This window comes from Henckelia pumila, chromosome 2 (genome assembly GCF_033568475.1).
Source record: "Henckelia pumila isolate YLH828 chromosome 2, ASM3356847v2, whole genome shotgun sequence".
Lineage (NCBI taxonomy): Eukaryota > Viridiplantae > Streptophyta > Magnoliopsida > Lamiales > Gesneriaceae > Henckelia > Henckelia pumila.
The window spans coordinates 12,513,152-12,534,954 of NC_133121.1; the positions used below are offsets into that span (position 1 = coordinate 12,513,152).

General features: G+C 33.4%; 3 protein-coding genes across 5 annotated transcripts; 1 reads left to right on the top strand and 2 right to left on the bottom strand.

Annotated features, from left to right (window-relative positions):
• The first annotated feature begins 286 nt into the window (after positions 1-286).
• LOC140877227 (carotenoid cleavage dioxygenase 7, chloroplastic-like) lies at positions 287-6,226 on the top strand. Its single transcript, XM_073280757.1, has 7 exons — positions 287-1,064; positions 2,132-2,260; positions 3,337-3,468; positions 4,967-5,242; positions 5,441-5,526; positions 5,656-5,976; positions 6,083-6,226. Exons 1-7 carry the CDS (start codon positions 287-289, stop codon positions 6,224-6,226), a joined length of 1,866 nt encoding a protein of 621 aa, XP_073136858.1.
• Positions 6,227-7,781: 1,555 nt separating this feature from the next.
• On the bottom strand, positions 7,782-8,482 carry LOC140884873 (FCS-Like Zinc finger 3-like). Its single transcript, XM_073291755.1, has 2 exons — positions 8,306-8,482; positions 7,782-8,182 (listed from the first exon to the last, which is right to left on the bottom strand). Exons 1-2 carry the CDS (start codon positions 8,434-8,436, stop codon positions 8,005-8,007), a joined length of 309 nt encoding a protein of 102 aa, XP_073147856.1. The 5' UTR covers positions 8,437-8,482; the 3' UTR covers positions 7,782-8,004.
• Positions 8,483-14,374: 5,892 nt separating this feature from the next.
• Positions 14,375-19,901, bottom strand: LOC140880427 (cationic amino acid transporter 9, chloroplastic). Of its 3 annotated transcripts, XR_012149655.1 has the most exons (10): positions 19,631-19,901; positions 19,069-19,475; positions 17,717-17,893; positions 17,365-17,589; positions 17,100-17,276; positions 16,656-16,892; positions 15,591-15,680; positions 15,382-15,471; positions 14,806-14,912; positions 14,375-14,513 (listed from the first exon to the last, which is right to left on the bottom strand). XR_012149655.1 is itself a non-coding variant. In XM_073284859.1 (9 exons), the coding sequence occupies exons 1-9, from the start codon at positions 19,848-19,850 to the stop codon at positions 14,880-14,882; spliced, it is 1,656 nt and encodes a 551-aa protein (XP_073140960.1). In that variant the 5' UTR covers positions 19,851-19,901; the 3' UTR covers positions 14,573-14,879. The 3 variants fall into 3 exon arrangements, 2 of the variants coding, with proteins under 2 accessions (XP_073140960.1, XP_073140958.1); XM_073284859.1 differs by lacking the exon at positions 14,375-14,513 and having other exon boundaries at positions 14,573-14,912; XM_073284857.1 differs by lacking the exon at positions 14,375-14,513 and having other exon boundaries at positions 14,573-15,471.
• Positions 19,902-21,803: the final 1,902 nt, after the last annotated feature.

Genomic DNA, 21,803 nt, shown 5'->3' on the forward strand with positions numbered 1-21,803 from the left:
GATTCAATTGCTGACGTGACAACTAGACACGTAATCATTTTCCAATGTCACATCATCATTTTTCGGTGTCACGTCAGCAGTTGAACCAAAATACCCGAAAAATAATAGTTAGTGTACTAAACCAAAAATTTGAAAAATTAATGGACCAAAACAAAAAAAAAATAACAAATTAATAGACCAAAAAGAATATTTTCCATGAAAACAATACTATATATATATGTATACATGTCTATTATATATATCACTTGTGCTGTGCACATAAATATTTCCCTCGACACCAAGCAAAATGCAGGCGGCCCGAGCTTGCCAAATCCTCCCTACAAAGCTCCAAACCACCGCATCACCGCCGAAACTGGCGCCTCCGACGTACAACCCTCAGCCGCCAAACAAAATTCCCCTGGCCCTGTCGATCACCGCACCGCCACTGGAACACACCACAACAGTGCAAGAAAAAAAGACGGAGGACGACACCGTCGCCGCCTTCTGGGACTACCAGTTCCTCTTCGTCTCCCAACGGGCCGAAACAGCCGAACCGGTCACCCTCCGCCTGGTCGACGGCGCTTTTCCCCACGACTTCCCCTCCGGCACATACTACCTCACTGGACCGGGGCTCTTCACCGACGACCATGGCTCCACCGTGCACCCGCTCGACGGCCACGGATACCTTCGAGCTTTCTCGTTCGATGCGCGACGGAGACGGGTGGAGTTCATGGCGAGGTATATCGAGACGGAGGCGCAGGCGGAGGAGCGGAACCCCTTGACGGGGGAGTGGCGGTTCACGCACCGTGGGCCGTTTTCGGTTCTGAAAGGAGGGAGGATGATGGGGAACACGAAGGTGATGAAGAATGTGGCCAACACCAGCGTGCTGAGGTGGGGCGGGAGGCTGTTTTGCTTGTGGGAAGGAGGCGACCCCTACGAGATCCAAGCTCCCACGTTGGATACTCTCGGGAGATTTAACGTCGTTGGCGGTCCGAATACGCCGCCGGAAAACAACCGAGGGAAAAGAATATTCACGGCTGATTTCTTGGACGTCGCAGCTCAAATCTTGAAGCCTGTATTACATGGTGAGTAACTAATTATTATTAGTGACTAGCTAGGTTGTTAATAACAAGTTGGCAAGTTTTATATTAAATTTTAAAATAGATATTATAATTTTAACTATATTAATTTTTTTAACTAATTATGAAAATGATCCGTGTATATGAAGGTTACATATTACACTTGAAATTATAAAATTATTATTTTATTTTATTTGAAAAAACTCTTTCAAAAATATATTAAAGATAGTTATGTTATTTTAAATTTAATGTGTAAACCTCCGTGTACATGCAGCATCACTCAACTAATTATTAGTGACTAGGTAATAACAGGTTGGTAAGTTTGTCCCAAAAAAAAAATTGGCAAGTTTTATTAATTTTAATACAAATATTGTAATTTTAACTATGTTAATTTTTTTTGTAAGTCGTATATATATATATATTATACATATATATATTATACATATATATATAGAAATTTTTTTATTTTATTAAATACAATGTTGAGTTTTTTATTGGATTATTATATATATTTTATTTTCAAAAAGAGTAATGTTTATTTTTTGAATTACCAGTTACCACGGTGGTGAGATAATACATTTTATTGCATGGAGATCTTCTATATATGTCACTATATCATAGAATTAGATGAGTTGACAAAAATCGATCTGCTAATTATTATCTTAATAATAGTTACGTCCATATCATGCAATATAGTCTGAAAAAAAAATTAGTGAACTTGCTTCTACGAAAATTTACAATAATAAATTACTTTATTTATTTATTTATTGTTCTAATAAATATTCCATAGTACACATGTTCCCGACTCCCAAGTTATTTCTTTATCTTATTTGAATATCATCTGCTTAATTAACTGAGATAAATGTGATCCCACTTATATATTATTTTCATATCCTTATTTATGCACGCTACTATGTAAGCAATCATTTAAAGTTGAAGTTTATCCTAGAATTAATATATTTTTAGAAACCCGAATTATTATTATTGTTTTAAAAATATATATGTATATATATATATTTATTAGAATATTCGAAATAAGAAATAATAAAAAAAACCGAAAACTTTGGTTGCAGGAGTGTTCAAGATGAGTCCGAAGAGATTTTTGTCACATTACAAGATCGATACTGAAAGAAACAGACTCTTGATCATGTCATGCAACGCTGAAGATATGCTACTTCCTCGTAGTAACTTCACTTTCTACGGTCAGTACTCATTTTATTTTATTTTTTTATTTACATATATATATATCGTTATTAATTTTCTGAAATTATTTCTTCAAAAAATATTTCGTTTGTAATTTTTATGGTTTTTTTTTTTTTACTTTTCCAGATATAAACAGATCATTAATTATGTTCAGTTAAGTATATATCAAAGTTTTGAACTGTTTATTTAATGTGATTATCAAAGATGACATATATCATTCAACTTTAGTTGGTACACGTTTTGCCCAAGGAAAATCTTCTACGGATGAGTATGGCCCCCCTCAAAAACAACAAAGAAAACGTAATAAAAAAATATATAAAAATAATCTAAACTAGTTAAAATTTTATTTTTATATGTTTTAGGTTTCTTATAATGACAATGTGGTGATATGATAAGTATCTACCACGAGTGTTCGTATGAGCGTTGACTAAAGTGTTGTCATATACATTCAATAATTAAGTGAACATCATATCACTTTAATTGATATTCACATAAATAATTGATGTTCATTATATCAAAACTCTGTACATAGAATCTAGAACCTGTTGTATATGATTGAAAAATATATAAATTTGTTTATTTTTCACATATATCAAATCTGCTTTTATATACATATATATTTATTCTCACGCATGTTAAACCTGTTATATTAATATTTATGAAAACACTGTTGGTGAGAATGTGGAAGGGCAGCTGTCATTTTCGGACATTTAGGAGAATCAAAACTCATAATTATTAATTCAGCTCGTGAACCACTTCTCCTACGGGAAGATCTAGGTTTCGTCTCTCCTCGTGTATTATTCAAGTCATATGTATGCAACACGTTTTATTACTTTTTTAATTAGTTAACGAGTCAAACAAGCAATATAGTTAAATAAAATATGTACGATATATCTTATATTATGGTACGATAACTATAGTCTCAAATTTTATATATAGCAAAATAAGAATATATATATATATATATATATATATTTATATATATAAGAATAAAAAAAGTACGTGAGTAAAATCTTATTATAGATAATTCCAAAAAAAAAAAATTTAATTGTCCATAAATAATAAATATTTGCAGAATTTGATGGGAACTTCAAACTGGTGCAAAGCCAAGAGTTTAGCATCCCCGACCACTTGATGATCCATGATTGGGCTTTCACAGATTCTCATTACATTTTGTTTGGCAATCGCATCAAGCTAGACGTTGCAGGTACAATTTATGTATCTATATTTTTATTAAATAAATCCTCTTTACAAGTTTTATATCTATATCTATATTTTTTCATATATATATAAATATATGTAGACTCTCCCGTACCCTAGGATACGGGGATTCGTGTGCACCCGCGTTTCAAAACAACTTCGATTGTCTTGAAATTTTCATTGTAGGATTAATTGTATCGAAAATGCAAATACAAAGATGTATCATATGATATTAATTTTAATCTCGATGATGAATTGTGAAGATGTCCTGAAATTAGGTGAAATCTGCAATTTTTGGTCATCTTCACGAATTCGGTCATCGAGATTGAAATTTGTATCATATGATACATCGTTGGATTCGCATTTTTGAGACGATCCTATCGTAAAAATTTCAAGGCAATCCAAATTTTTTTGGACACGGGTGCACACGGATCCCCGCACCCTATATATATGTATATACATATAGAAGTTTTAAGCTGCCCAACAAATTTCTGCCCACTTTGTGTCCGAACACTAAAATACGGTGTCGGGTTTTAGTTGTTTTTTATTTTTCGCACCACTAAAACACGACATCAGATTTTAGTGGTCGGGCACGAAGTGCGCATCATAAATTGGGCAACTAAATTTTTTTTTATATATTATATATATAACCCCATTTTACTGAAGTCTCATGTCAAAAAATCCACTTGCTCAAAATTGAATGTTTAGTAAGAAAACATTAGTGTTAAGTTTGGATATAAGTATTTCAAATTTATGGATTTCAAATGCGTTTTTGTTGTTTAAAGAAGTAACACCATAAATATCAAATTCACTTATTTTATGTTTATATAGTAATTCATGATAATTAAGATGGATTTTAAGTTCATCCAATAAAGTGGTGATTTGAAATTTATTTTAATCCATCTAATTAATGTGTAAATAATTAAGTTATGAATTTAAGATTTCTCTATATATATTTCATTGTTAACACTAAAATTGTAATCAAAATCCATGGATTTGAAATACTTTCATCGAAGCGCAACCGAGATTTCAGTTGAATATGCTTTTTTTTATATGAAAAATTTGTGTATTGATTTTTATTTTTATTTTTTTGCCTAACAATTCTTTTTTCTCTCTCATACATAAAATTACATATAGTGGTTTTTCTTTTGTTGTTTTACCTCAAGTGAATTCAATGAGCTTTATTTTTTAGCATTATATTTTAAATGTTGAACGACGATATATATATATATATATATATATAACTAATTAAGAGTAATGTAATGATATTAATACGACATATTCTATGTTGTATCGATTATCGAATGATCATTTAACCCGATGCAATCGCCACCGGACGATGTGTTGGCCCCTCACAACACCCGATCAGATATAAAATTTCCCCGTTAATAAGACCATGACCATCCACATGATACATAGTTACTTTCTTTCACTTGTTCTAAATCACCAAATTAAGGACTTGTTTGAATAGCATGATTCGAAACTTTTCGGGAACATTGTTGCAGGATCAATGGCAGCAGTGTGTGGGTTGTCTCCTATGATATCCGCACTCACACTGAACCCAAGCAACCCCACTTCTCCAATCTATTTACTTCCCAGATTTCCGAATTCTCAGCCAAACAGGCTTAGGGACTGGAGAATTCCCATCCAGGCCCCTTCACAAATGTGGGTGCTCCATGTGGGAAATGCCTTTGAGGAGAGGGGCGAAAATGGAAATCTTCACATCCAAATCCAGGCCAGTGGCTGCTCTTACCGATGGTTCAATTTTCAAAAAATATTTGGTAACTTTCCTCTGTTCTCTAAAGTACCCTCCTCATTTAATAAATTTTTTTTTTTTTCAAATTTAAGTGGAACACATCAACAACATTCGACACGGTGTAGGAAAAATCCATCCAATGTTTAAAACACATAAAGTTGAAATCCATGATTCTAAATTCATCCACTTAATTAAATTATATATTTTGAATTTTATTTTATAGGATATGATTGGCAGACTGGTAAATTAGATCCATCCATGATGAATCCCACGGAAGGTCAACAAAAGTTACTGCCTCGTCTCGTCCAGGTTTTGCCTTTTTGTCCATCTCTTTCTGTACTATATTAAAGTGAAAAAATATATTTTTCATTGTGTTTAACCTTCTATCAAATTTTAGTCTTTACGATTTTTAGTAATTTTCCGAAATAATAATTGCAGGTGAATATAAACATGGACAAAAATGGAAATTATCTAAAATGTGACACAAGTGAGCTGAGCGATTGGGACAAGCCATCAGATTTCCCAGTAATAAACCAAGAATTTTCAGGCAAGAAAAATAGGTATGTTTATGCAGCAACTTCCTCCGGTCGTCGCCAAGCATTGCCACATTTTCCGTTCGATACCGTCGTCAAATTAAACACTATCGATCGATCATCAAGCACTTGGTCCACCGGAAGGCGAACATTCATCGGGGAACCGATTTTTATCGCAAAGGGAGATGATCAAAATGAAGATGGTGGATATGTCCTTGTTGTGGAAGTAAGTTATAAAATACAAAATTAAATTTTCTTTTACGAAATACAAGTTGAGAAAATAATGCTATCCAATCAATATTAACATGGTGCTTCCATGTAAAATTTTTCAGTATGCGGTGTCGGCGCACAAGTGTTACCTCGTCGTTCTGGATTCGACGTTGATCGGAAAACACAACACGATTGTGGCAAGATTTGAAGTTCCTACGCATCTGAATTTCCCTATAGGATTTCATGGGTTTTGGGCTCCCGATTGATGGCAGCAATACTGATAAATGTCTCTGTTTTTTATAGGCCTTTGTTTGTTCATTATTTTCCTTTGTTTTTACCCCAAATAATATTGTAGTAAATAAATGAAAAAATAGAGAAAACTTCAAATCAATTAAAAAATCGAAAATCAGTAAAATTATAGAAATAAATTAACAATATATATATATATATATATATTTATGAAAATGAAACAAAATATCAAAATAAAAAAATATAGTTTTAAAATTTTGGATAATTTCTCCAAAACCATTCTCCATTGCTACAGTGATTTTCTAAAATAGAGTGTGAATGGAGAATGGTTGGAGGGCTTTCCATTCTATATTTTGGAGATATTCTCAAAAATAGAGAATGATTGGAGATGCTCTAATGAAGCACTTATGCTAGGAAAAAGAACATGCATCAAGAGAGGGTATCTACATGTGCTGTGCTAGCTAATGAATATTTGTGAATACATTGTAATTGTTACTATTATTTGGTTAAATCACATAAAAGAGGTTCCTGAAATACTATTAGTCATAAGTTGCGCTTGGTCTGAATTTTGAGCTGTGAGACATAAATACGGTATTAATATTTGACGTGATAATCGCCTAAAAACAGTTGGTGAATATTACATTTACATGCACCACCCCAAAGTACATCAAAATGTAGAGAATTATCATTGATAGATGTGGGATCTATTTTAGATTGTGTAAAGATAACAAAAAAAATTTCCCAATAATCTAACTTCTAGGAAATCAAACGATAGGGAATATTGATTTCGTCATTAGTCCTAAACTATGAGCAATCGAATGCCCAAACAATAAACTATATATGGTAGATGTGAATAGGACGCTTCGAAATGAAAATCTTAAACATGCATGACAAGAATTTATAATATGACACAACAGTTTTACGTATTGTTCGGAAACCTTATTATCTGGAGGGTGAACTGGGCTCAAGCCCATTTAATTCTATGGATTTTGTTATTTAATATATTGGGCCGGGCTGTGGTTCCTAGTCCAAAAGAGGGAGAGAAGCATAACGCCATGAAACACCCCGTATTTGTTAATTTTTGCTGAGCAATTTTCAATTTGTAATGTCAAAACATTGTTTGAAATCCAACATGCAATTTCACCATATCCATGGCTCCTCAATTTATGAATTCTAAATACGTTTGATTCCCCACGTTTAAAATGGTTTTGATCCCTATAAGGTTCCTATATATATAAGGTTGAAGAATAAAAAAAAATATACACATTCTTTTAGGATAATAAGGGTGAAATTACTTATAAACATATATTTTAAAGTAATCTCATGGGTGTTTTAAAAAAAAAAAAAAAAAGTAATTTCATGGGTGAAAACGGAAAACAAAAGTCGACCTAAACCAAGATCATGATTCTTCCATCCACCACAGACATCGTGTGGTGTATATCTAAATCTTGAATATGTTTTATTAGTTGCATGAAGGATCGAAAAATTTTAAATTCCGCTGCGTTTCTTTGGCTCCGGTTTAATTAATTATATATGAAACGACCAACACAATATATAACTCGAGTTCCAAAACAAAGATGCTCACAATATATATATAGACATTTTTCTAATTATTATAACTACAGAAAAAGGAAGAAAAGAAATGAATACAAGGCAAAAAATAGGAAATCAAAATTGTTCGATGGAACCCATCTCTCCATTCTTTTCCTGAATGAATCAGAGCCCTTCAAAAAAAAAAAAAAACCATTCCCTCGACACTTTAATATATCAACGAACGCTTTCATATATATATGAATCATGCAACGGAAACTGTGCTGGAGCGTAGGGATTTCTTGGAGTCGAATTCTTTGTTGGGTTCTGTGTTCAGTCTGGAAGATCTTTTGGATGAAGAGAGCTTCGATCTTCTCTCGTTGGCTTCGTCAATTTCGATCTGCTCTTGCCTGCATTCTTGGCTGCAAAACGGCGTGTTCCCTCTGCAATAGTACTACCAATTAATTAGTCACAAAATTGTTCTGGAGGATGATCGATCGAGAGATTGAAAAGAAGAAGAATTAATTATAAGATGTTTGATTTTCATCATGATCGATGAGCCAAACCTGTACATGAAGATGTCGGTGTTGTGGCTGAGTGGTCTGTTGCAGAGGGAGCAGGAATCGAGGAAATGGGGTTGGCAGTCTTCTTCTTCTTCTTCTTCCCATCCAGTGTAATACGAAGCACCGGACTTCATGATTCTGTGCGGCGGCGGTTACAGAGTTTAGAGAAGATAGCAGCGGTGTTTGTGTAGAGAGGAGGCTTTTTCATGTGGGAAAGTGGGACTATATATAGGCTGGCCGCGGAGGTTTTGTTCAGGTGTGTGTGAGCCATGGAACACCAGTTGTTTTTTACCAATTAAAAAGTTTGGTTGTGGAAATGAATTATTATTTGAGGTGTCGACATAGATCTGACGTGTATATTCTCGGATGATTGATTGGTGGTCATTGAATTATTATTGTTTTAAATTAAATTAAAATTAATTCCAAATATTTTACCAATTTACATCACTTCCAACAATAGAACTGTCAATAAATCTATGAACACAATACCCAAAAAATAATAATCATAATAATAATAATAATAATAATAATAATGTTTATAGGTTTCGATTCGGAATTCGAAATTGAAATTACCTAACTCGTTATACGATGTTTTTGAATATAGAGAATTTGAAATACATGTCAAATATGTGATTAATGTGTTTTTTTTTTCGATAATTAGTTTATTATGATAGATATAGTATAGATGAAACCATTTGAAATATATCCATCATATCCTCAATTTTTTTAAATTCAAATCTCTACGTCCACACATATTACTACACATTTGGATATGGAGTCCATTTCCAATTCTTAGGGGTTAAATTATTGGGGCCGAGTAATTGGGGAACAAATATTTCGTGGTAAAAATAAAAAGGAAAACGAACCATTTTTTAGGTGCATGATCAACTTTGTCATGATTACACTTTATCTTAGTCAAGTGAAACGTCATAACTCATAAGGCAAAAAAAATCATTATTCTAAGCTTATGTTATTATTAAGTGTTCTTCCAAAAAGCAAATTGTATGATTGAATACACAAGTTCGTTCTTTAGGAATTTGAAATTTGTTCTCTTGGCAAAACCTCATCCAAAACTCTTATCAATAAACTTTGCTAGATGACATGTAGAAGAGATTATTCAATTATTTGTACAATCAACATATTGTCACATTTTATTTTATCGTTCTTAAAAAAAATCTTAATAATCATTTACACCAACATACAACTTACGTGAATCGATCACTATGTCTTAACTCTGATATCAACTATCCAACTATCACTTTGCAAAAAAATATTAATATAAATTATATATTTTTAAAAGTTATATAACAAGACATCAACCATTTCGAACCGTACCCTAATATGGATAACTACTCATAAATTATATATTTTTTAAAATTATATAACAAAACATCGACTATTTCGAACTGTACCCTAATATGAATAACTAATCATGAGTCATGTGTAGCGAGGCAAATAGAAAAAATATTAAATGTGTAATTAAAAATCAGCTCAAGCATCGGAAATCAACTCTTAAAAAGTTACATGACGATATATATATATATATATATATATATATTATTAAATGTATGAAAAAGTAACATGACGACATATTATTAGGCAAAAAATGAGCACTCTCTTAAAAGAACCACTCCCAATTTCTATCCGCCAACACATTAATAAACGACAGACATTTCAATAATTGCAACCGAAGTCCCCACACTTTTGTGTCGTTTTCAATCACCACCCCACCTTATGGCCACGTAGTATGGGGCCCCACACTCATTAAATTTTCACAAGTGGGCCCCAGTTCGAAACAGGGAACCGAACAAAGTAATATTTACAGGTGGACCAATTGACACTTGAGGCGCAGATTCCAAGGCACCCCATTGTCCCCCACTGCCCGAGGAGCCTGCCCGCTGCCCGCGGGCAGCTCCATCCTTCCAAAATTTTGTTTAAAAAAGTTTTGCAAGGAATGAGACGTGAGACCACTAAGATGTCACCAGCGTAGCAAATCAATTATTCCTCGGGAAGGTTACGTGTCATTTAAAAATAGTTTTTTTGTAATAATAAATTATTATACTATAGAATAAAAACATAGAAATTATTATTATTCAATAAATAAACCACTTGTTTAAAGTACTTGGGTTTAGTTAGCTGACCTGACCCGAATGAATCTCTTATTAAAAAAAATACGAACAAATAAATTGTTTTATGATAAATAAAAATTATTCTTATATTATTAACTAATTTCGTTAAAACATTAAAATCTAGTTAATTAGGACAGCTCTTAGATTTTTTTTTATGTCTTTATATTTTGTTAGGTATTAGGACACTCTGGTATAGCTAGCCCACCTCTTAATGATGATAATTGATTATCTATTAAACTTTTATATTTTAAAGTGGAATTTAAAGTTCGTTTAAAACTTCATGGCAAATAAAATACATTAAACGAATAAAAATTTAGGGAAAGTGAGATATTGAAAAATAATATCATCGATCCGTATTTCTTAAGGTTATAAAAAGCGTGAAATACGTTGAAGCGTGAAGGTTAAGTTTCAAATTTTTCAAGCTTAAGCGTGAAAAAACGTTTTTAATTTTTACTATAATTTTAATTATTTTAAGACAAACATTAAATAAAATTTTAGATTAACCATAAATATAAGATTTAGTAGATAATTCAAGTTCTAAACTATAAATATACATATTTATAAAAAAAACATTTTCATTTTAAAAAACAAATGAAATCTTCCGTTCTAAAAAGCGGTCGCTTTAAGCGTATTAAAACTTAAACGAGATTAAGCGTCGCTTAAGCGAGCTTTTTAGAACACTGGTATTCGCTTAAGCGAGCTTTTTAGAACACTGGTATTTCTACATATATGTGTTGTTTAGAAGAAATTATAGCGACACTAAAGTTATTTTATAATTTTAAATAGATTTTTCGAAAAAATAGTTTGCTTTTCAAGAACAAAATTAATCGAAGTTTGTATAGATACCCTCTATTATTGGTGTGGTGTCTCTATCTTTTAATGGATAGGTGAATACTTCCAAGCTACTTATTAAATAATTGATAAAAAGAACACAAAATATAAATTTCTGAGTAGATTGATGCTTGTCTAATAATAAAAATGATATTAAATAAAATGTTTTTTTAGGAAAATAAATAGAATTATTTCAAATACATTTTTGTTCCTATTTTGTCTTGTTTTTTTTATAAAAATGCTGAGCCCAATTTACTATTGAATTTTTCCCCCTAAAAGAACATTTGCTTTAAACATTTTAAACCTCATCATTGAAGAGATAATATAAGTAATTATATTTTCTAGCACGTTTTGGTTTTTTCCTTCCACTTCACCACTTGTTTGAATGAACTGCGAGTTTCGTTCATGATTCATCAAGCTTGTAACAAAATTAATAATATTACAAATTTCTCCGTAAAAATATTTTCACCCATATATTTTTAACGAATAAAATGATATTTAACATGCCAAACGCATATATGCTCATAATGGAGCTGCCACTACATTTCACGAAAAAGTAAAAACATTAAAATTCTTCGAGTCATCGAGTGCAGTTAGTTGAACTGGAACCCACAAATTTAGATACGTATCATGCCTCCAAAATTGTGGGTCTACTCCATCCAAAACATATGGTTACTATTCTAAACATGTCAAATGTAAGGAACAAAAAAAATTTCTCTGTGTTATGCTTCTAATTAAACATGTGGATCTTATGTCGTCAAAAAATCGATCGATGAGATGCTAGAATTAATGGACGGTAAATCGAGTGACGATCATGATCCCGCATGAAAAACGTTTTAAACCAATAATAATCATTAGATTTGTATCGAGGTAGATTTCAACCTAGCATATGGGTAATACTCAATGATAGATCTAATGTCTCATGATTTGTCACGTTAACAATATATAATTAATTATGCCTATGTGTAAAAATACGAACCGTTGGATGCATGATTTAAAATATTACCCATATGCTAGGATCTCATCTACCCTGTATCGATGTATTTCCGAAGAACTCAATCCGAAGACCTGAAACTGTTGACTCAATTAATCGGAAGAATATCCCAAATGCAACAGCGGAATATCCCTACCAGAGGTGAATCATATGTAGGTCATTTCACCAACTCAGTAGTTTATTTTCCATGCATTTTTAATGTTTTTATTTTATTAATTTATCAATTCTCGATTAAATAACTAAAATTACACGTATGACTGTTTTGGCATTGCATAATAAATGATGACCTCTTTCTTTAACTTATTAAATGATGACTTGTGACCCCATGAATTTGGTTCACAAAATGGGGAAAAGGGGATATTTTTTTGGATCTTGCGTATTATTCCACTACGACATTATTATTATTTTTAGGAGCCGTGACTAATTATTTAATGTAAGTAAATACTTGGATGACGTTTCTACTTTCATTTTAGTAACCGTAACATAAAGTCTTTGAACAAAATATTAAATTTTTTTTGGGAAGAAATTGGCATTTCCATGATTGAGTGGCCGAGGATTATGGTACACATGGGAGTGAGTCATAAGCATGTTAATTAAATGTCAATTTGGCATAAATAATTCTCAAAGTGTGATTGTGTCATTGCTATGAAATTCCTCACGAGGACTATGTCATTTTCTAAGGGGTTTTTTTTTTTTAAAAAAAAAAGGTTATTATTATGAATTTTTCTTTATATTATAATTTTTTTTCACAATTATGGACGTATGATATGATTTCAAAAGCTTACCGTCCACCGATCTTTTATTTTTAACGCTCTTGTAAAATTAGTTAATCGGACCTATTTTATCATGCGATCATGTGCAAGAGGCCTTGGCTTGATCTTCCTCGTTTCAAGTTAGATTTGTTTTCTTGTAAGACGGTCTCACAGATCTTTATCCGTGAGACGGATCAAGCTCATTCATATTTACATAAAGAGTTATATTTTTGCCCTAAAAATTAATACATTATCATGGATGGTCCAATTAGGAGATCCGTCTCACAAAATTTACTCATAAAACCGTCTCACACAAGTTTTTTGTCTTCAAGTTATTGACATTAATATACAGAGGTTGAGATAATACTATTAAGTTAAACCAATCCGAAAAATATGTATTATATAGGTGCGAAACATGAGACTCAACGTCCTAACTCTATCTAGCGTTCGACTCAAGTCTTGTGACAATGAGAGTTAAAAAAGAGTAGTTGTATTGTTCGTACGTCTCCTTGAAAATTTTGGACCCTTCAACTACTTGGGAAGATTTTGGACCCTTGAACCATTTGGGAAGATATAGATACAATTAGGAGATGAGATGTACTAATAGCCAGACCCGAATGGCTGGCTCTACACGACATCGGGAGTATAACTTTTGCCTCTTCAACAACATCAAGCATACTGAGTAGAAATAGAAAGCCCAACTATGCGGACTCTTGTGCCCCAGCCCGGCCCAACTATGCGGACCTTTACACCAAGAAATAGCTATATTATTCTTATGTTTATTGTTATGTAATATGATAATGGTATAATGGTAATAATAATTAATTCATCATTATTAATTACAATATAATTATTACGAATATCAAGTGTAATAAAACTATTATAATATTAAGTAGTAGCCGTAGAAGTAGTTAAACTTAATTAAACTATTTTTCTAAGTAGTAACACCACAAAGAAGCTCTCAGCTTGTAAATTACAATATGTTTTCGGTTTGGTCGGAAAGTAATTGAACCTTCAAGCTCTTCAAAATCATCGAACCACGCAACCTTCTAATCAAATTTCAAAATAATTGTATCCCAATTAAACTTTGGTGTAAATATTGATAGTTTGTGGAATAAACTTGAAAGAGGATATGGTACTTATATTGTCAAATATACGTCCGAACATAGTTCTAATAATTGTCATTTAATTAACTACTTAAAATGGATTTTTGATTTCTAACGATTTTCATTCTGATTTGATTGTTGTTCGAACCTCGTTTTCGGGTGATCGAGTGAAATTTATTCTTTAAAGTTTAAACATTAGCAAAAAAGTAGATCCATATACTTGTAATGAAATTTATTAAAGTCGAGTAGATCAACAACGTTCTATGTTATTTCTTCAGGAAAAAAGTATAGCACAACTCCCGATTTTGTTTGCTAAGGAAGCAAAGATAAAACTACTTGCACTAAAAGTTACTTCTTCAGGAAAAGAAAAGAAGGAAAATAATGAGAATGTCTTTAAACCTGCAAAAAAGAAAAAAAGAAAAGAAAAAGGAACAAAATAACTGAGAAGAGACCAGTAATCAGTAACCCTTAATTATTTGATAGATTCTGGAACTCCTCTCCTGTTCTATCTTTTTTGTTGGAATAAACAGGTATGGATCAGCCTAACACCCCATTAAGATGTTGTCGACTTGACGAAAAAGAACTATAAAAGTCGATGTCCATAAATCCAAGGAATAATTCAGTGACTAATCGACATATCCAGCACGAATAGTGATGGCGATGAATAGTTAGAGAAAGGTTAGTCAAGTACCCACAATAGAGTAATAGTTTCAGAGCCCATGCATGGTCATATTGCCAGCTTACTTTGGCCGTAAGGCTGAAATGCTAGTCAACTTCCTGTGAGCGGTCAGTGCAAGTCTAAAAAATGGAGATGAGAGAAAATTTGACAACAAAATTGGTTAGACGAGCTCAAGCACGAGGAACAATAGCAATGTACAGATTTAAAGTCAGCAGACAGAATTCGCTTTTCCGGTAACTTGTAGTAGCATATGACAGATCCAATTCATAACAAATTACACTTGTAAACTCAAACTTCATCATATGCATACATTGGAAAAGCTCATATGCATAATTCAGATTTCATGTGGAAATCCTACACAGATACAACTCTATATTCTCCAACATCTTATGTCAGATTCAAGGTAACTTTTGGTCTTCCATGATGGGAACTGCCTTATTATACAATGGCAAATACTCATATGAGAATCATTACATAAATTTAGTCACAAGACAATCATTACAGAAGGCAAAGTTACATAAAGATTTGTATCTAAGTAGTTTCAACTGCAGGAGCTCTATGGTAAACAATCGACACATTTGAACTTACAGGATCTGCATGATACTGGCCATAAAATGCATAAACACCCACTGTAACAAAGATGAGGACTACAAATCTGACCCAGGCTTCGTAGTGCAGCTGCAACATGAAACATAAAACAACTTGGGTCTAATTGTTTCTTCAACTTTAAGTTCAAGGTTATATGAAGCTATAGTTTTGTAGCTCAAGATGCAGAAAAAGATGATGGATTCAATTACCTGGGCAAATAAAAAAATGTTGATGAAAATGCTAAGGGAAGGAATTATGGGAACTCCAGGACAAGAAAAACCCGGTGGATCTGTATACGCCTACAATAACACAGAAAACTAGTGAACTATCAAATCGAAACAACTTTATTCACATCAAGTATAACCCTCATCAATAACAAATAACTAATACAACACACATTTTATGCAAATTGGTTTTTTAAGAATCGTGATTATTCCTAAGCATTAAAATATAATAAAATATAACTGGACACACTTTCTTGCCAGTTTGAAGAGCAAAGTTTCTATTTTCTCTTTGTGGCAAGGTATCGACTGAAATTGCATATCTTGCAGAACAGAATGCGGTAACAGAAGATTCTATCACAGTCAAGACTCGAGATTTAAGTCAAGGAATTCAGAAAGAGAAGTGTATCATGATACTAGCAGATTTTATCCCCCGAGTCGACGAATTTAAAAGAAAAACATATCATGATGTTAGAAGATTGTGTCCCAGTCCATTAGATGAATTCAGAAGAGAAGTGTAACCAATTCACAAACCGAACTCATAAGCAGTAAAGAATCTCTAGTAGAAACACCTGAACTAAATCAACCAACCTCGATGGGTATAGTTCATAGTTTTAGACAACTGAGTTTGTTTTCAGCGACTATCAGTGTATAGTTATTGGACTTCTCTGGCTTGAAACTTTTAGAACTTCAATGTGGAAGAGGAAGAACCATAAAATCCTTAGTTCTTGTCTTAATCTCTAAAACTATAAGAATATATGTAGATTACTCTTACAAAGACTCTTAAAACCAATAAACACGTCATATTCTGCCTTACATGAAGTTCACAAGGTATTTCGTTTTACAGTGATTATTGCACCACCCCAGTAGAGTTAACCATAAATGAGTCGAAGTTCTTGTTGATTTACTTTTTTGGTCATCATATTTCTTAATGAGAGTCAGTGCCTTCATGTGAACATGTTTGTGCATACATATGCACATAAAAATTGTGGATGCAATTAAGTTTTCCCAAAGATTGCTGCACCATCCTGTGCATGTGGTTATCGAACTTACTTGCCGCAAATAAAGAGCAGCACCAGAAAAGATAGCAATAACGATAGCGACAATCAGGAGTACAAATGAAGCACCAAAGCGGAAGAAGAGACCAGCAGCAAAACCACTACAGGCAATTGCGAGGAGACAAATGACACCCTCTGCCCATTTAGAAACACACGTGGTAGAAACCTGACTTGAAGTCTTATCCTTCAAACGAAGAGTCACCACACATGCTGAAACTACAGAATACCCTATCTGAAAACAACCATTCACACGAGTCATGATCCATGTTATCATAATTACACTCTCAAAGTTAGTTTAAATAGAGAAATATAAGATTTTCAAACTGCCACGCACTGTCAATGGGAATAACTACCGCAAATTCTGGGACTCGTGAAATTTAGAAAGCTTTGTACTATAGGCCATATGGTGAACGAAAATGAAATGTCAAAACCGACGTACCAAAGATCCAACTGATAGAATATGTGAGAGCACATGCACGTTCAAAAGTCCTGCCAAGATACTGGCAATAATACCGACCCAAACTTGTGAATGAATTGGGGTATGTCTTGTTGCGTGTACTTTGGCAAATATAGCTGGTAGCAAACCATCCCTTCCAAGACCAAGATATAGCCGAGACTAAATAGAAAAGATGATACATTTACTTTTCAGTAACAGGAAGATCTAAATTTAGTCACTGATTGGAAATAAAAAGACACGCATTCACCTGGACATAAAGCCCAACTAGAAGTGTTGTCGTAAGGCCAGCAACAGCACCAAAGCTAATTAAAACAGATACAAATTTCAAGCCCTTGGATGTGAAAGCTTCGGATAGAGGAGCATCTTCTCCGAGATATTGGTATGGAACCATACCAGTAATCACTAAACAGACTCCAATGTACAACACAACACATATCAGGAGACTGCCAATTATTCCTAATGGTAAGTCCCTCTGAAACAAAACTTTGAAAATAAGACAATGGAAAAATCTGGCATCCTTCACAGCATTAACAAATATTATTCACACCATCAAGCGGAGCCAAAAAAAAAAATCTTCGGCGGCACAAACTTCATCATACCTGAGGTCTCTTGGATTCTTCTGCAGAATTAGCAACAGCATCAAATCCTACATATGCAAAGAAGACAACTGTTGCTCCAGTAAGTACTGATTTAACTCCATTTGGGGTAAAAGGGGTCCAATTTGAGACGTCGACCTCAAAAGCTCCAATAACAATAACCAAAAGAACAATGAGCACCTGCAAAAAATTTATTGATCTGTCAGCCATCTCAAGCCCCTAATGCTTCTTTCGAGTTCAGCCTTGCAAATGAATAAACGAGAAGTATGGAAATAACATTTGATGTTCTTGCATTATTGATATTTTTGGAAGGGGAAATACTAAGCATTAGAATGCCACATCAGGTTTACAAATCATAAGTTATTTTAGAAAATTAAATATCAGAGAGACCATACAGAATTCCCTGAGGTGCCATTTCCTCGGTAGTAATTTATTCTCAACTCTTTCATGAAATTACTTCATCATTTCAAAATTCCTAATTCCTCCAAAGGAACACCAAGATGCAGGTTTATCCAGAAAGAAAAAACACCAAAAATAAATTATAATTCATTTGCAATAGATTCAAACAATAAGGCGTCTCAAGCAGCAAATTGCTAATGTATTATGCAAAATGTCAATGATCTTTCACCTAGAGTTCCTAAACACAAGAAATCAAGAACCACCATAATTTTAACTCGTAAATAGCAAGTAATCTAATTAAGAAATGTAGAATTTTTATTTTCTCTTCCAAACATACCATCTGCTTAATGCATGTCGATGCCTTTATATGATCTGTTGAAATTTGGACTTGGACCTGATATGGACTTGGACCTGACTAACCCAAAAACTAACTCAATGAGGCTCAAGGGGGAGGATTGTCTTTGCTACGCATTAAACTCTCAGGATATTTACCCAACTGACGTGGGACACGACCAACATGTCCCTCACACGCCCAAGAATGAAACGACTGGAGCATGAAGACATTAACGGGTGGGCCAACTATTGTAGTCCAACACATAAGAGTGGGACTGAGCTCTGATATCATGTTGAAATTTGGACTTTGACCTCACTCAAACCAAAAGCTAGCTTAAGGGCAGAGGATTGTCTTTGTCAGTGTATATTAAACTCCCAGGATATTTAGCCAGCCAACCGACGAGAGACTCAGCCAACACACCAACCTTTGTTACTTCCACACTTTGTTACTTCCACACGCAAAATGTTCTAGTTTAACAAGGTCATTTTGGGAGGCATCTACTAATTATCAAAGGCACATAAATATACCGTATGAACTAATTATTACCAGCAAATGCTTCTATCGATGATTAGGGCCAGTTTTCTTCCATTGGAAAACAAGGAATGAAGGAAATATAGACAACCTTTGTTACTGTCATGAATGAATTCAGAATAGAAGACTCTCCAACACCCCAACAAAGGATGAATGTCAGGAGAGCAAGGAGAATAGGAGCCAATATATTAATAGATAGTGCTCCAAAAATTTCTTCACCATGACCAACCCAGCTTGGGATGTTATCCTTGAGGAAAGGGATGAGCTCTAACAAGGTAACCACATAGCTAGCCAAGCTACGTGCTATGCTAGCTGCACCTATATGATAGTCGAGCATCAATTGAGCAAACACTAGAAAAGCGGTTAGCTCATTGAAGGCGGTGTATGTGTACAGGTAAGCCCCTCCAACAACCGCGGGGAAGCGGGATGCTAGTTCGGCGTAACAAAGCGCGTTGAGAACACAAGATGCCCCCGCCACGATGAAGCTGATCGTAACTCCTGCATCGGAGCAACAACAATTGTGTTATGCCATGCCCATGACACAGAATACCAATTCGAAAAAAAAAAAACAAACAAACAAACTTGTTCATCCACAATTGATCGATGACTCGCGAGATGCGCCCCAGGGGACAAATATTTATGCAATGCATTACCCGGGCCGGCGTCGCGAGCTACGGTGCCGGTGACGACAAATATCCCAGCGCCGATCGAAGCTCCGATTCCGAGGAGTATGAGCTCGAAGAGACCCAGGCGTCGGACGAGGCCCTCGCCGGAGCTCGTTCGAACGGTGGTTTCCGATTCCCGCGTCAGAGGTTTGGACCTCAGCGCCGATGACCAGAAACGAGAAGACCATGATGAATGGGGTGACGTCATCTCCCTCGCAAAAATTCCAATTTCTTCTTTCTCGTTAACAGTGGAGAGGAGAGAAACAAGCACGTGTACGTCAATTATTACATACATAGATATATTAGCGGACCAGAAATAAAGAGTCAAATATATTTTCTTTTTTTCTGATTTTAAAATAAAATTTATTTTCTAAATTGAAATCATGTGACGTGAAAATAAAATTTAAAGATAAATGCTATTAATTACCCAAGCACATGTAACCAAATACATGTAAACTGAATTTATGATGAGTTTGAAAAGTAAATAAATTAGTTAAAGTAGGTAGTGTTAAGAAAAAAATATATATAATCATTTATTTTAAAAGTTGTAAATAATCCTTAAAAATTAAATCTTTCTAATAGATTGACACGTCGTGTCTGCAAATGATAACGTAAAGCATTAGTAAAATATTGGATTAAGACACCAATAATCATATTTGAAATATATTATACTTTTTATAATGAATGTATAATTAAGTAATGTATAAATTTAATATGTGATCTATTGTTTCGTTATTAACAATAAAATATAATCGAAATTAATAGATTTAAAATTATTTCATTCAAATACAACCTAATTGAAATCAAATATATGAATTCACCTAAATCGTATTGTATAAACGAGTTGCAGTTTATTTTGAAATAGAAGGAAAAACACAAGCCACATAACGAGAGATATGTTTTTTTCCCCCAAAAAAGCAACTGATGAAGAAACACGCCTCGTGTTTTTTATGACGAGAACATGCCTCGTGTTTTAAGTTGTAGCATACTTGTTTTTTTAAATTTAAAAAAAAAGTTAAAACCAATAAAGAAGTGTTTGCAATCACTAAAAAAATGATGGTCGGATTTTGGCTTAAAAGATCGCTTTTGTGTGTTTTTTAAACTCAGATTATGTGTTATCTTGTGCTTAACTTAATTGAAATTCAAAAGCTAGTCATATTGTGATTATGGTTTTTCAAAAGTGATTTTAATAATAAAAAAAAAGTCAATGATAAAATCAATCTAATCACTTATTTATCAAACACTACCGAACTTTGAATTTATATTTTTACATTTGTTTCCAAACATTACCAACTTTTGATTTTTCTTAACTTTTTTATAATCTATAAATTTAATCACTTTCACAAAAACATAATCTTTTGCAAACACTCTCTAAGTATTTATTTTTGGGTGGGAAGCGAAATAAATAAGCGTGTTGGGTGCAATAATTGTCTCTGCTTGGTAGAGCGAAAGAACCATGACACTTAGGTTGCTATGCAGTTTAAAAGATTTAAGTTGCACCATTACCATAAACTATAGCTTTTGATAAAACGGCAAACACTCGGTCTTACAATTGGTATCAGAGCCAAGGTCATGAGTTCGATTCTCATTGATTGCAAGGAGTGCAATTATATTTATTGGGACTTGGGAGGGAGATTGTTGAGTGCAATAATTGTCCCATATTGGTAAAGCGATCAAACCATGATACTTGGGCTGTTGTGCGGTTTAAAATATTTGAATTGCAACATTATCACCAGCTATGGTTGTTCATAAAGCAGCAAATGCTCAGTCCTACAGAGCATTTGTTTTCAAAGAGAATGAGATGAAGTGGAACTTGTTTATGCAAATATTACCAAGGATGGAGCACACTTATTCACTCTTGACCTTTTTTTTTGAGTTTTTTTTTTTTTTTTTTGTATATGTGTTGGATGATCTTCTATAATTGCATAGTTACGTTCTGAATTTTTAGCGATGTTTAAGGAGTGTTGTAATCACTAAAAAAACGATTGTTAGATTTTATCTTTAAAAAAATACTATTGTTTGTTTTTTAAATCAAGATTATGTGTAAGCTTATGCTTATTAATTGAAATTCAAAAGCTAGTCATATGGTGATTATCATTCTCCAAATGTGATTATAGTAAAAAGACCAATGCTCTTTAATAACTTATTTATCAAACATTAC

What these genes read in the sequence shown, in the direction of transcription:
- LOC140877227 (XM_073280757.1), top strand. Translation starts at nt 287, where the DNA reads ATGCAGGCGGCCCGAGCTTGCCAAATCCTCCCTACAAAGCTCCAAACC. An exon ending in TACTGCCTCGTCTCGTCCAG is followed by an intron (nt 5,527 to 5,655) that starts GTTTTGCCTTTT and finishes TAATAATTGCAG; the next exon opens with GTGAATATAAACATGGACAA. An exon ending in GATATGTCCTTGTTGTGGAA is followed by an intron (nt 5,977 to 6,082) that starts GTAAGTTATAAA and finishes AAAATTTTTCAG; the next exon opens with TATGCGGTGTCGGCGCACAA.
- LOC140884873 (XM_073291755.1), bottom strand. Translation starts at nt 8,436, where the DNA reads ATGAAGTCCGGTGCTTCGTATTACACTGGATGGGAAGAAGAAGAAGAA. An exon ending in ACCGACATCTTCATGTACAG is followed by an intron (nt 8,183 to 8,305) that starts GTTTGGCTCATC and finishes GTACTATTGCAG; the next exon opens with AGGGAACACGCCGTTTTGCA.
- LOC140880427 (XM_073284857.1), bottom strand. Translation starts at nt 19,850, where the DNA reads ATGACGTCACCCCATTCATCATGGTCTTCTCGTTTCTGGTCATCGGCG. An exon ending in AAGAATCCAAGAGACCTCAG is followed by an intron (nt 17,590 to 17,716) that starts GTATGATGAAGT and finishes GTTTTGTTTCAG; the next exon opens with AGGGACTTACCATTAGGAAT. An exon ending in TAGTTGGGCTTTATGTCCAG is followed by an intron (nt 17,277 to 17,364) that starts GTGAATGCGTGT and finishes TTTTCTATTTAG; the next exon opens with TCTCGGCTATATCTTGGTCT.